This window comes from Heteronotia binoei, chromosome 5, assembly GCF_032191835.1.
Source record: "Heteronotia binoei isolate CCM8104 ecotype False Entrance Well chromosome 5, APGP_CSIRO_Hbin_v1, whole genome shotgun sequence".
Classification (NCBI taxonomy): domain Eukaryota; kingdom Metazoa; phylum Chordata; class Lepidosauria; order Squamata; family Gekkonidae; genus Heteronotia; species Heteronotia binoei.
In genome coordinates, this window is record NC_083227.1 from 116,824,539 (window position 1) to 116,838,712 (window position 14,174).

General features: G+C 38.9%; 1 protein-coding gene across 5 annotated transcripts in view; it reads left to right on the forward strand.

The window, feature by feature from the left end:
* The window catches only part of EBF1 (EBF transcription factor 1), a 553,072-nt gene that overhangs the window by 470,659 nt on the left and 68,239 nt on the right, over nt 1-14,174 (forward strand). For all 5 annotated transcript variants that reach the window (XM_060240230.1, XM_060240234.1, XM_060240231.1 and 2 more), the window contains exon 11: nt 13,738-13,826. In XM_060240230.1, coding sequence (XP_060096213.1) covers nt 13,738-13,826 — 89 coding nt within the window. The remainder of the gene's footprint in view (nt 1-13,737; nt 13,827-14,174) is intronic.

Here is a 14,174-nt window from a genome sequence, read left to right on the forward strand (position 1 = left end):
ACACCATTTGCCTTGTTAGCATCTGGATGTGGAAGTACGCAAGCGAGGTGCCTTGGTGGTGTGAACCTATCAAGCTGCCCCAAGCCACTTCCAGCTTTTTAAAAACACATAGCCACCACATAGCTGAACTCCTGAGTGCCCATGCGGATGACCACTAAGATTATTTTTTTAAAAAAACAACAGCCTGAGCAACAGGGATGGTGTGCAGCAACCGTCTGACTGCACCAAAGTACCTCCCATACGAGATAGGGCCACCTCGCATGGGAGCATGTGGATGGGCTTCAGCCATTCCATTTTGAGCTGACCTGGTCTTCCTGAGTGCCTGGAGCTGCCCATCTGTACTCAGCATCAATTATACAAATACTGTTGAAATTATTATACGTCATTACATATTTCAGTGGTTGAATGTTGTATGCTATGCCCTAAAATGTTTTGTAGGGACAATGACATTGTAGTGGAAGTTAACAACAACAAATTGTGCAGGTGTATTTGTGTAGTTTTTGCCCTCTCTAAGAACACATTTGTGTTGTCTCAAAGTAATTCTTCCCTATACTATTTTCTTCTTTTTTCTTTGACCTCCTAGTCATTGGCCTTATTAGTAGGAAAAGTAAGAATTTCTCATTTCATTTGTTTAGTTCAAACTTCAGAGGCTCAAATGGGTTTAAGCTAAGGGCAAAAATTGCAACTGCCAACTTCTTTTTTTTAACTTACAAGTGAATTTCATCAGGAAAAAAATAGACCTCAATATTGATGACTGTTGTTTGAGGGGTTTTTTTTTCTTTAAATAAACTGTACTTCTGCTACCTGATTATCATTCTTTTATTATGTTGATTGCATCATCTTTCAAGGCTGCTGTAGTTGCAGATTGTTGCAATGAGTAAGGAGCTAGACTAGATGACCTTTTTGTAGAATTTTCATGTAGGGTTGTCATGACTTTCACGTAGGGCTGTCAACCCCATCTTGGGAAATTGTTGAAGTGTGAGAAGGTGTGTAGAATCTACCTTCCAAAGCTTGCCTTTTTCTCCATAGAAACTATCTCTGTAGTCTGTAGATCAGTTGTAATTCCAAGAAAACTCCAGGTCCCACTTGGAGGTTGGCAATCCTAATTTCATGGTCTATTCCAGCTGGTTGCTTCCACAAGAAGTCAATAATATTGTAGTTTCTAGCAACCTTCAAAACATCAGAGAGCCCAATGAATATTACTGTCTTAAATTAACAAACATTGTTTCTATTATTTTAGGGAGTTTTAGTCCCCTGATGTGTGTTTTTCTGCAAACTTGGGGCTGCCTTCAAGTTTGCAAACAATTTTTTTTGTATCTTGTTCTGTTTTGCAGATCTATTAGTCTACACTCTGTGATCTGTTTGAAATTAGATATGTGATGGTTTGAGATTTTAACATGGATTCAAAGGATTTCACTATTATAGAGCAGTTGATGCACTTTACACATCAGGACATGTTACAATAATTAAAAATTGTTTAAAAACAAGCATACATTAGATTACTAAAATTGGTAGATTATTTAAACATTAAACATGTTAAGAGGCTTCTTGCACATTAAAGAATTGAAAGCCAGTAGTTTGGTGTGTCCATACTCATCTGCCCTGTAGGTATTAACTGTGGTGACTCTGATGGTTTTACTGATGATGCCACAATGCTACATTTATGATGGCATAAATGAAATACTTATGGTTAAGTTTTTCACCTGGCTTAAATCAGTGAAACAATTTGTGTCCGAAAATGACCATGAGATGCACCAGTGAGGGAGAATAAAAGCATAGACAATATCCAAACATTCAGGTGATGTCTAGATTTTTTAAAAAAACACCTTCAGCTGCATCAAATCTACCCCTGTTACTAGTAAAGCAAATATAAGTTGGTCCTGGCACCAAAATTCTGGAACTCTTTCCTTAGAAAGCCTTGCCTGACTCTTTTTGTTGCCATCGTCTGCCAGCAGGTGAAGACTTCTTTAGTCTGCTGTTCCCGCAGTGATCCCTCCTTCCTGCTGTTTTTAATTTTTTAATGTATGTGTACTTTATTGCATGTGTACTTTAACCTGGTTTTGTTTGAATGATGTGTTTTGTTTGGTTTTAATGACTTTTAAGATGTGATTTTATTACGTATGCTTTTAATATTTTGGTTGCCTTAGAGGCCTTGATGAGTATAGAAAGGTGGGATATAAATTTTGTAAGTAAAGAAATAAAATAGAACTTCACATTGGGTTTAGTTGATTACAGAAAAGATGTTTAGGTTTTTCCCCACTTCAGAGCCAGTTATAAAAGTTTAAAGGAGCTCTACATCTTTAAACAGTTTTGAGGAAGGTATTTTTTTAGCTACCAAGTCTAATTTAGTATTCTCCCCGACTGTGAGATGTAAGGTGCTTGTAGACTTGTTCTAGGAGAGTAATAAGTATTGTTGTTAAGCAATTGTGGTGTTGAAATTCAGCTCCACTATGTCTGCCAGTATTTATCTAAAATACTTTCCCCAGTGCGTGTTGGAGTTCCAGTAAACCGTGTCTTATTGTGCGACCTTTTCATTTTCCAGTGAAAAGGGATCAGCTCGTCAGATAAAAGCTACAAGCTAGAGTACAGGAAAAATGCGTGCTCAGAAAATCCGAGCATGATTGAAAACAAGATGTGTTAAATCAATGCAGTTTATCGCCTGCCTATTCCTGGCAATTGCTGTTCTAAGCTCATTCTGAGCACACACAAGATGATAAAAGTATAGTGTCACAGTGCTCACCAGGGTATGAGGGCAGGGAAACATGTTTATCAGACAGCTTGCTATGATTTTTCCCTCTGATAACTATTATTGTCAAAACTCTCTGGTACAAAATCTGAACAATTATAGGAGTGGGTAATATTGCTGGGTTCTTGATGCAGAAGCTGCTGGAAGCTCCAGAATTATAGCTTTTCCTCTCTTAGGAACATACAACAAGCTACATTCAGTGTAATAATTTAAATTCTCTATAATCTATTATCATTTTTTCTAAGCATGCAACATTGATTATGTCTAATAGCTTAAACATGTTGAAAACAAAACTAGGCCTCAAAGCCTTTTTTTTTTTACACTTAACATCTAATATATTTGAACATAAAATTATATCCAAAATTTTGGAATGAAACAATTCATTGATACTAATATTTAAGAGACTTTTTTTTCTGTGCATTATGTAATTCTGGTCTTCTGTGTGTCTTCGTAAGGCTATGATGCATTCAGTTTGTAGTCTGATAGTTTGTGTGTGCCAGGACTTTGTGCACATGCTCACTTACACTGCACTGATCAGTTATCTTGCATGGAGCTGGGGAAGGAGGTAGGATTTATTCACCTGAAAGTTTGTTGTTGTTGTTGTTTTTAATAACATCTATGGAAATAAGAAACTTGAGAGATGTACATTCTCTCAAGAGGGTTTGCTCTTCTCACCACCTGCCCTCCTTCCTCCCAAACTGCTGTATTCATCTTCTGTCTTCTAATGCAGTCCCACATTAGACTTGCTGACCACAGACATTTTTTCCTAGCTAAGTAAAACTCCAAAAGGCGGCACGCGACCCCTTCAGAACCAGTGCATGTGCAAGTTATCCTACTGCAGGTACCACATGCTCTGGGGGTGGACACCCCCTTCCCTCAGTTTCATTTTTGCTGCTGTTAGGGATGCCTGACTAGCTGTGTTATTACTTCACTCATCTAAAAAAACCAGATATAGAACAGGGGTGGCCAACGGTAGCTCTCCAGATGTTTTTTGCCTACAACTCCCATCAGCCCCAGCTATTGGCCATGCTGGCTGGGGCTGATGGGAGTTGTAGGCAAAAAACATCTGGAGAGCTACCGTTGGCCACCTCTGATATAGAATATTAAATCAGAATTCCAGCAGAGGTGCTTGAGTCTCTTCTTCAGGGATCTCCTCTTGTGAGAAAAATCTGTTCTCCCCAGCGGGTTTGACCCCAAAGTTGTTCTGCTTGTGGTCCCTGTAATGGTGTCCAAGATACTTTTCAAGAAATGCACTAAATGCAGCACTAAGATGACTCATAGTGATGAACATGAATGATGCCTCCTATGCCTTGGGGAATTCCATAATTTGGGCATGTGCTAGATTTGTCAGCACTTCACAATGAAGGCTCATTTTGATAGGACTTTGAAAGCAGCACTTTGGAAGAAGGTGCTGTATGCCTTGACAGTTCCAAGACAGTTACAAGCTCAGGACCTATGGTTTTGGTTCCACTTTCTTTGGCACTGACTGCTGAACTCCATTCTTGCCCCCCATTGGTCCAATCAATGCCTATGGACTTGACCATGAAGGTGACTTCAATCTCTCCCTAAAGGACTTCTTTGATCGCCCTGGAGGTGGAATCCAAACATCCACTTTCAGTCTCTCTACGATTAAAGTACATTCCCATACAGAACCTCCTATTAAAAACATAGAAAGGAATGTCCTGCATCCAAATCCAAACAGGCATTTTAATGAGCCAGACCAAAACATGAGACTGATTAAGATGTTGTCTTGGTCCTGCAGTTCAGATAGGGTTCACAAGTTTTTCAGTATTCCTCCCTCACATTCAGGCTGGTTATTGCACTTAGAGTTTTTACGAAGCATATAGCAGTAGTGATGCAGACAAAGGGTTGCTCCATTTTTCTGTATCTTGATGTCTTGTTGCTTATAGCCCATAGTTGTGAAATGCTGTATGATGCCATGCACCACATCACTGCCACCTGTAATATGTTAGGGCTGGTAAGGGCTTTTTTTGTAGAAAAAACCCCAGCAGGAACTCATTTACATATTAGGCTACACCCCCTGATGTCACCATTGTTTCACACAGGACTTTTTTGTAGAAGAAGCACTGCAGAATTCATTTGCATATTAAGTCACACCCCTTGATGCCAAGCTAGTCAGAACTGCGTTCCTGTGTGTTGGCAACCAGTGAGAGCAATTCAATAGTTACTAAGTCTCTACTACTGCTGTGATTCCATTTACTAGACTGTGTATGAGGTTTTTATAGATCTGGCTCATTAAAAGGTATGACCCTAACAGGCACTCCACAATGTGTTGTTTTTATATATCCATAGTGGTGATTAGATCCCTATCTTGGTGGCTGAATGATGCACATTTATTTGCTGGGGTCCAGTTTAGCTTCTGGGTTCCAGAGGACACATTAACTACAGATACCTCTTTATTATGTTGGGGTGCCCATTGCCAAGGATTTTCAGTACAAGGCTAGTGACATCATATGCATACCTCTCTCCATATTAATAACCTGGAACTCCATGCGGTGAGATTCTCAGATATATGCAAGGGCAAACAGGTGGTGATCCAGATAGACAATACAGTGACAATATACTATTTCAACAAGCAAGGAGGCACAGGATCCAGGAGGCTTTGTTTAGAGGAAATAGTAGCTTGGGAGAAAGCCATGAGTATTGGGGCACTTGTCAAGGCCATCCATATAAACAGGTCATCAAATGTTCAGGCAGACAACTAAGCAGGATTTTTTTCAGACCAACTACAAGTTGTCCATTCAGGACAAGTGCATCAGGATGATATTCAATACTTATGATTTATGGTTTATTAAACTTAAACCCCGCCCTCCCTGCCAAGGCAGGCTTAGGGTGGCTTACAACAATAGTCATGAAACAAATAGTCATAAAACAAAGTGCATCATGGTAATAAAATCAGTTAAGTTTAAACAGTCTAAAACAATTGATGCTAATAACATTCCAATGTTATTCAAATTCAGTGATGTCAATATTCCTGGATTCCTCCTGCTGTTTTATAAAACTCAATATCAGCTGAAAGCCTGCCAGAAGAGTGTAGTCTTACAGGCCTTGCGGAACTGGGCAAAATCCGACAAGGCCCTAACCTCTTCCGGCAGCTGGTTCCACCAGTAGGTGTGATCCCTGATAGACATCAGTCTAGCCTCTCTCGGCCCGGGGATCACTAAAAGATGTTGAGTTCCCAATCTTAGTACCTCTGGGGAACGTTTGGGGACAGACGGTCCCTCAGGTACGAAGGTCCTCGGTCATAAAGGGCTTTGAAGGTAATGACCAGCACCTTGTAGTGAATCTGATATACTATTGGCAGCCAGTGCAGTTCTTGCAGCACCGGCTGTATGTGCTCCCACCTGGGCAGCCCCAATAGCAGCCTGGCTGCCGCATTCTGCACTAACTGTAGTTTCCGGGTTCGTGACAAGGGCAGCCCCATGTAGAGGGCAGTACAGTAGTTCAGTCTTGAGGTGACCACTGCATGGATCACAGTTGCCAGGTCACTACAGTCAAGGAAGGGAGCCAACTGTTTCACCCGCCTAAGATGAAAAAAGGAGTGGGTGGAATTCTTGGGGACAGGGGTGGAATTCTAGCAGGAGCTCCTTTGCATATTAGGCCACATACCCTGATGTAGCTAATGCTCCAACAGCTTACAAAAAAGAGCCTTGTAAGCTCTTGGATGATTGCCTACATCAGGGGGTGTGGCCTAATATGCAAAAGAGCTCCTGCTAGAATTCCACCCCTGCTTGGGGATATCCTCAAGTGAAGTTGTTCACCACAGCAGCTTCAGCAAAGGCACCACAGTTCTCCTCCCTCATGGGCAGTGACCCATCTTCTATGGAGGATGCTTTCCAGATCCTGTGGTTGGACACACTCTTCTACATATTTCCCCCCTTCTCTCTACTAAACAAGGTGATAGGAAAGATACTGGCAGACTGTACAGATTGTATCCTGATAGCTCCCTTCTGGCCACTCCAGATTTGGTTTTCTGAGCTCCTATGCCTGGCAGGCAGAGGTTTTATACCTTTCCCTCCCACAACAGATCTGTTGGCTCAAGGTCTGTTACTACATCACAGTGTAAAACATCTGTCAGCATGGAGAATTTGGCCTTAAAGCCCCCCTTTTCACAAGAGGCTTTAAGCATTTTGCTTCAAGCATGCAACCCTCAACCAGATGTGCTTACAACAGAAAGTGGGCTAATTTCCAGTCCTGGATGTCCACTAGAGGGTAATGTCCTTTCATTTGCCTGTTGTCTTCCATGCTGTCCTACCATGCCGTCTCCATGCCTGCTGTCTCGAGCCCAAGCTGACGCAGCTGTCTTTTCTGAAAAGACCCACCCGGTGGCTCTTGTCACATGTCATGATGAAGTTCAGAGCAGCAATGAATTTGTGCATATGTTGGCATAACATATTCTGAAAAGGTTATCCAATGTCTTTCCTCCTTACTCCATATTATCCCACAATGGTCTTTGCCCCTAGAGTTGACAAGCCTGATGAAGCCCCCAATTGTAGGGTTGCCAAGTCCAATTCAAGAAATATCTGGGGACTTTGGGGGTGGAGCCAGGAGACATTAGGGGTGGAGCCAAGATCAAGGCTGTGACAAGCATCACATTTAAAGGGACGTCACACCTTTTCAATTCCTTCCTTCCATAGGAAATAATGAAGGATGGGAGGACCTTCTTTTGGAGCTCATAGAATTGGATCCCCTGGTACAATCTTTATGAAACTTGGGGGGTATTTTGGGGAGAGGCACTAGATGCTATACAGAAAGTTTGGTGCCTCTACCTCAAAAAACAGCCCCCCCCAGAGCCCCAGATACCCGCGGATCAATTATCCATGATTTTCTATGGGAATAAATCTCCATAAGGAATAATAGAGTTCCCAGCAGACATTTCCCTCCCCTCCCCCCGCTTTCTGACGACCCTGAAGTGGGGGGAGGGCCTCCAAACTGGTGGATCCCTTGCCCCCACCTGGGGATTGGCAACCCTACCCAATTGAGCCACTAGCCTCCTGTTCTCAAGCTCTACTTTCTGGTAAGGTAGCCTTTTTAGAGGCAGTCATCTTGGCTAGAAGGGTCAGCAGTGGAGGAAGATAGGAGTTTGTCCTGTTTCTGTGCTCTTTATTTATGACACATTATATAATTGAATTACTCAATGGAAGTAAAAGTGTAGTGGGAACTTGTGGGGTATGGATAAATTGATGAATGGATACTTTACAAATGGGTGCTGTAGCTCCCATGTGTCCTGTAGCCCTAAATACAAAAAGAAAGAGAATGTTACTGTGATCTTTATACTGCGTACTGAGTGTCCTGTGTACTAAAAAGTGTACTGGATCAAGGGTATCCATGCGTTTCCTGACCAACATTACCATTTTAAAATTTCAGTTTCAGTTACATTTTGTATTCCTAGGGCACTCAGGTTTGCTACAGATATTTAATTTGGATACTTAGGCTCTAACTGATGTTCAGTGAGTGTATGTGTGTATAATAAAATATCGCACAGCATGTGTACAGTTAAGTTTGATTACAACAGGTCTGCCTTGGCTACTAGTTCAACTACTAGTTCAACTGCACCTTTAAACAAGGAATAGCCTCAGAGGAAGCCAGAGGCAAGGATGCTAGTTGGGTGGTTTGATTTCATTGTAAAATGCTATTTATAGTCTAATGGATTTTTAGACTCTATACAGTTATACAATCTAGACTTTACATTTCTTATTAGCTACATATTATTCTATTCCTAGTAAAACATGACATCATCAAAGTACAGTAAAGAGAAGGAAATTAAATTCACAAGAATATGTTTAAGTGAATGTGACACACAAAGTCAAATAGGGAAGCTCTTGAATTTGCCTTGCAACAGTCTCTGTAACACCAATTCTTGTGTCTCAGCAGGACTTGCTCCAAACACTTCCATTTTCCATTGCCTATGGGAATAAACACTTGAGGGAAAATTAATGAAAAAGTTTATGGAGAGTAAATCATATTAACAACAACCACAACAAAAATAGCCCAGTGCTTGTATGGTTTCATTTAATTAAGAAAGAAAACTTTCATTTAATTAAGAAAGAAAACTTTCTTTACATGTGAGGTTTGCAAAATACACTCTTTCACTTGATGTGTGTGTGAAGTAGATTTTTATGTTCCCTTATGGACCAATTAAAGTCCTATTGCATACTAAGGTACTTGGTTGGAAACTTACTATATCAGTGCTGTGGCTCTATAATGTTGCCATTTTTTGCAATACTAATAGTCAGGGTCATGGGGTTTGCTGGCAGACTGGGGGTTCCATGCTGTATTTTTCAGTTGCCATTGTGTGAATTATCTTCTCAAACACCAAAAGAAAGATCTTTATTATTTGAAGGTGACACATGAAATGTTTTGAAAATATTATTTTCTGCAAAGGAAAAGTTACATCTTAGGAAAAGGTGCAGTGTAGCTTACTGTGTAGTTCCTCTGAAATGAATGGAATGCTCATATATGGATAAGTGCAATATGGAAACAACAGGGATGGAGTGCTACCCCCTTGGCCCTTAGTTCATAATTGGGAGGGTGGAAAGTGAGACAAGAAAGAAAAGTATGGTGATCCACTGGATACAGTTATGTTTTCCCTGCTTTTGACACGTAGACAGGAGTAATTAATGTAGAATATATAGTACTGTGAGACAAGATGCATTGAAATCAGCATGCCAGAGAGACATACAAAAGTTTCTATGTGGACATGCTGTTTTTCATGCATTGCATAGTTAATTGGGAAGTCCTAAACTTAACACTCTATAGGACGCAATGTTGAAGTGTAAATGTGTTAATACTAATGCTCAGTATTTGAATAAATATATTCCTTTCCATTAAACACTGAAAAGTCCCCATCCAGTGTCAGAATTTTATTGGCCTCCTTTAGGTCCTGCAAAGGCAAGGCCTAGGCCCAGGTGGTGTCTGCTTATCTAGGGGGTTGGGCATGTGGGGTATGGCATAGCCCAATAGTCCACCCACAGTCCTGCCCTCAAACTGCATCCCATATACTGCCGCCACTGGACCCTGTCCTCAGCTCAGGCCATGTGGCCCACCAGACACAGAGCACATGGCTGACTGTGCTGCTCCTTCCTAGCCCTGGAGCCTACAAAAGCAGCATCAGGGTTAGTCCTGGCCGTGTCATCTCTTTGAATCTCTCCAACATGATTAAGCCTCCATGGAGTATAACCATTGGTTATGTAATGGCTCTGTGATAATACCATATTATACTATTTTGTACAGCGATAGGAATACAGTGTATACAATACACAGTTGACTTTGCCTTAGCAACAACAACAAAAGTGATAAACTGCATTGTGTAGGAACCTTGATGCCCTGGAAATGAGGTAGACTTACAGAGGAGAGTTTCATCCTTCTTAAGTCCTTCAGTGATGGACTGAAGTATGACTCTCTTTAGAATTCCAATTTTAACCATTCTTATTCATTATTGGAAGATAATGATAAGAAGGATGGGATAAGACAGTTGAACACAGTGGTGTTTTCATATTCTGAGACCCTGTGTCATGAAAAATAGATGCATGGTTTTGCATACTGTATCAGCACACAGAGACTTTCAGGATTCTTTGTTTCTTTGTTGGGTGTCATTTATTCCTATTGTAGCATTCCCATTTTGAAAAAAAATCAACGTATTTTTTTATTTAATCAGATTTATATCCTGCTCTCCCCCAATGGGCTTGGGGCGGCTAACAACAGTTAAAAACCACATAGAATATTAAAAACAATATACAATAAAATCAATCCACACATTTTAACCATAAAATCCAAGATGCACGTTTCTGCATATCTATATTTATATTGATATAAACATATAAACACACACACACACACACACATATGAAGCATATATTAATAAGCAAGAGACATTTTGCCTCTAAGGGAGACAAGCCTTTGGACCAATAAGAATCCTGTTTGTATTGAAGTGGCAATTGTATAGTTTTCTGGATTATTAGTTCTGGGTATACTAGTGCATACAAACATCATAACTTTTTGTGTTTTCTGGTCTGCGTACTTATGGTATTTTTGACAAATATTACTTGAGCAACATTCCTGAAAAATAGCAACAGACAAACAGATAGACATGGTTCATGCAAACTAACTTTGCAAGCTTTGTGTTTTGTATTGGCATCTGATATCTCCACATTTTCCATGTAGAGTGTGTTTATTTTCTTCAAATAATAACATTAAAATGTATCTAATTAAATTATTCTCCCCTATATCAGAATGAGTTTCCTGAGACTTCCCCAAGCTATGAATTCCGTATGATATTTGAACAGGTTCTTTTAATTGCTGATATTAAGTGTCGATCATTCCACTTTAAGTTGGCAGCATGACTAGAGATACAAATTCCTCTCTCCTGTGTATCAAGCAGTCACTCAATTAATACTCCAAGCTTTATTGATACAGCAGGAGCTCATTATATGAAATACGCGGGGGGGGGGGGGGGAAGACAACCTTTTAAATTATTATTTCAAAACAAAAAAGAAAATTCAAGAGCCTGTATTTTCAGGCATAATTATGACAGCAATTGATTCATTTAGTTCAGAAGGTCCATTTTTCTAAAGGGTGGTGAAGGAAAACTGACAGTATAAGTTGCAGTTTTGGAAACATAAAATAATTTAATCCCCTGTTCTGATTTTCATAGATAAGTGTAATTTTTTCTTGTATTAAATGAGCTACAGCTTCAGAAAGGCTGTGTGAAGAGTTTCCAAGGCTTACTCTGTGAACATCTAATGTGAAAGAAAGTTCTTCCTCAAGGGTTTAAGTAGTAATTCATAAAATGGAAAGAATAATAAATATTGTGCCTTAACTGTTACACTAGCATAGATAGACAGATTTTGTACACCTGGGTGTAATTTTAGTTAATTCACACAAGAGACAGGTTGAAAGTTTACTGTTTAGATAGGGGAAAATGGCTTAAATCTTATATTTGCAAAAATGATTACATTACCTTAAATGAAAATGCTATTCTATTAGCTACTTCAATAAGCATTGCATTTGGAAAAGTATTTTAATAAAAAAGTTGCTTGAAGTTCCACGTAACTTAAAATACATAAGTGAAGGAAAGTACTTACTTTGATTTAGATGTCTTTTGGAGATGTAATTATTGGCTTTTTACTCACCTATGTAAAACAATGTACTTTTGTAAATGGATTTCTGGCCACTTTAATACATTTTTTCCTCTCTCTCGCGTTGTCTTTTTTTAACATAAAAAGTAAGCACAGTCAATCAAAGAATTTTAAGGTTTATTTCCTCTTTAGAAATGATTGATAGCCTTTTAGATTTATAAGTTGACAAGTTAAAGGGTGCTATTGGTATAATTATGTACTATATTCACAGTCTTTCAATTTAAATGTCCTTTTAAAACCACGAGATTATCATACCTGTATTTTGAAAAGTAGGCCAGTCAGTTTGGGTTGGTACACAAATTGCTTCCATTAGCCTTGGGACCTATTTGAATTTAATACAGTTTCTTGAAGTCGGTAGTACTTTCAATAGTACTTTTGAAATTTAGGGTAATGGGAATGCTTTTTAACTATGGTATGTGCTAACTTGTTTTTAATGTATGGATAGATGTCAAGAACACAAATACTGACTGTTAGTCAGTCTGAAAGTTTTTTTTTTTTAAAATCATATTGATATTTTTTCAGTGTATAAAAAGACATTTTGCAGTAAGCCATTGGGAACAAAGGAACACATTTTATGTAGGATATAGAAGGATGTTCATGCTACCTCTCATTAAAATCAATAGCAAAAGCTTCCAAGAATCTAAAAAAGAACTAATTCATTCTCTGACAAGGATGATTAAAGAGTTAGTCTGGAATTTAAGTATTTATTGCAATTAGGATCCTTTTTATTATATCTGTGATTGAAAAATGCTTGGATTGGGCTTCCCATCTGTATGTTTGACTATTTTCTTCTACAGAACTAAGTTTAATTTAGATCACAAATAACTATATATAAAACAGAAAGGGAGCTGATGCAAAAAAGTTCAAAGGATACACCTTGCTCTAGACTGAAGCTTAATATATTTTATTAAACGCAGTGATAGATATTTTGAAGGAAGAAAAAAATTCTACCTTCTCTGGACTCTGCCACTTGAAGCAGCTTGCTTCACATTGCTTCCATCCAACAAGGCTGCCTCTGAATAATAATTAAAATCATAATGATCAGCTGTACTGCTCATAGAACTTTAGATGTACCCAATGTGATGACACTGTTAAGAATTGTCTAGTTCATCAACATCCTGGCTATGATAAGATGAGGTTTGACTCATTATAATGACTATAAAGTCACTTTTCCTTAACTTCAAGTTAGTCTTTAAAAATGTGATTGATAATTGCAAGACTACATGTACCAGCAATATTTACAAGATTGCTCAGTCAGTGAAGAAATATAGAATAGCAGCTAGCTACATATGCTGTTTCTTTTGGTTCATGTGATTTATTTCCTCTGAATCTAGATTGCCTTATAACAGCTTTAGCAATGGCATAATCTATTTCTTCACTGCCTAGTTCACAAGGAAAATACATGCAACTTTGTTTGCAGGTGGGATCAAATACATAATATAATTTGGAAATGCAGGAGTCGCCTTTCTTTTTTTTCCCCCGAATCAAAAAGGATTTTTTGTAACATTACAGTGGCAAACTTGAAAGGTGGCATCTGAAGCATTTATCAAATGAATTTTATCAAAACTCCCTGAATTATAATAGTTTCTTACTTAAAAGGTGTTTACAAAGAGTCCAGACTTGCTGCTCTCATGACACAGATATTCAGCCAAAACCTCACATCTAACCTTAAAACAGTGTTTGAACCACAGCTTCACAGATTTGTGGAAAAGAGCATGGATGGAGTTTGCTGTGATAGTTTCCAGATATTCAGCATTATTGCCTTTTACTGTACTCTGTAACAGAGCACCTTGCCTTATTGCTTATTATATAATTATGTGTTTGTTGTTTCAGCTCTGAATGAACCAACCATTGACTATGGTTTCCAAAGGTTACAGAAGGTCATCCCAAGGCATCCTGGTGACCCTGAACGTTTGCCAAAGGTCAGCAAAATTTGTTGTGTATGGGAATTATAAAGTTTCTAACAGTATTGTTTTGAAATTAATGATGTGTGTGTGTGTGTGTGTGAGCTTCTGTATATGTATTACATAAACATTTCTGAGCTAGTGCTTCCTAGTCCAGAAGGAATATTGCATTAACAGAAGCCCAATAGGGTTAACATGAAATCTAGCAAAATGAACACATAGAAAAAGTCAGGGAATTATTCCTATTGGCTCTACACTTGGCTTTCACTGCACAGAATTTACACCATGCATAAACTACATGTGTGATCTGTACCCTACACTTTGCAATAACCTTGCACATACCTAAACTTTGTGCAGAAGCTACAT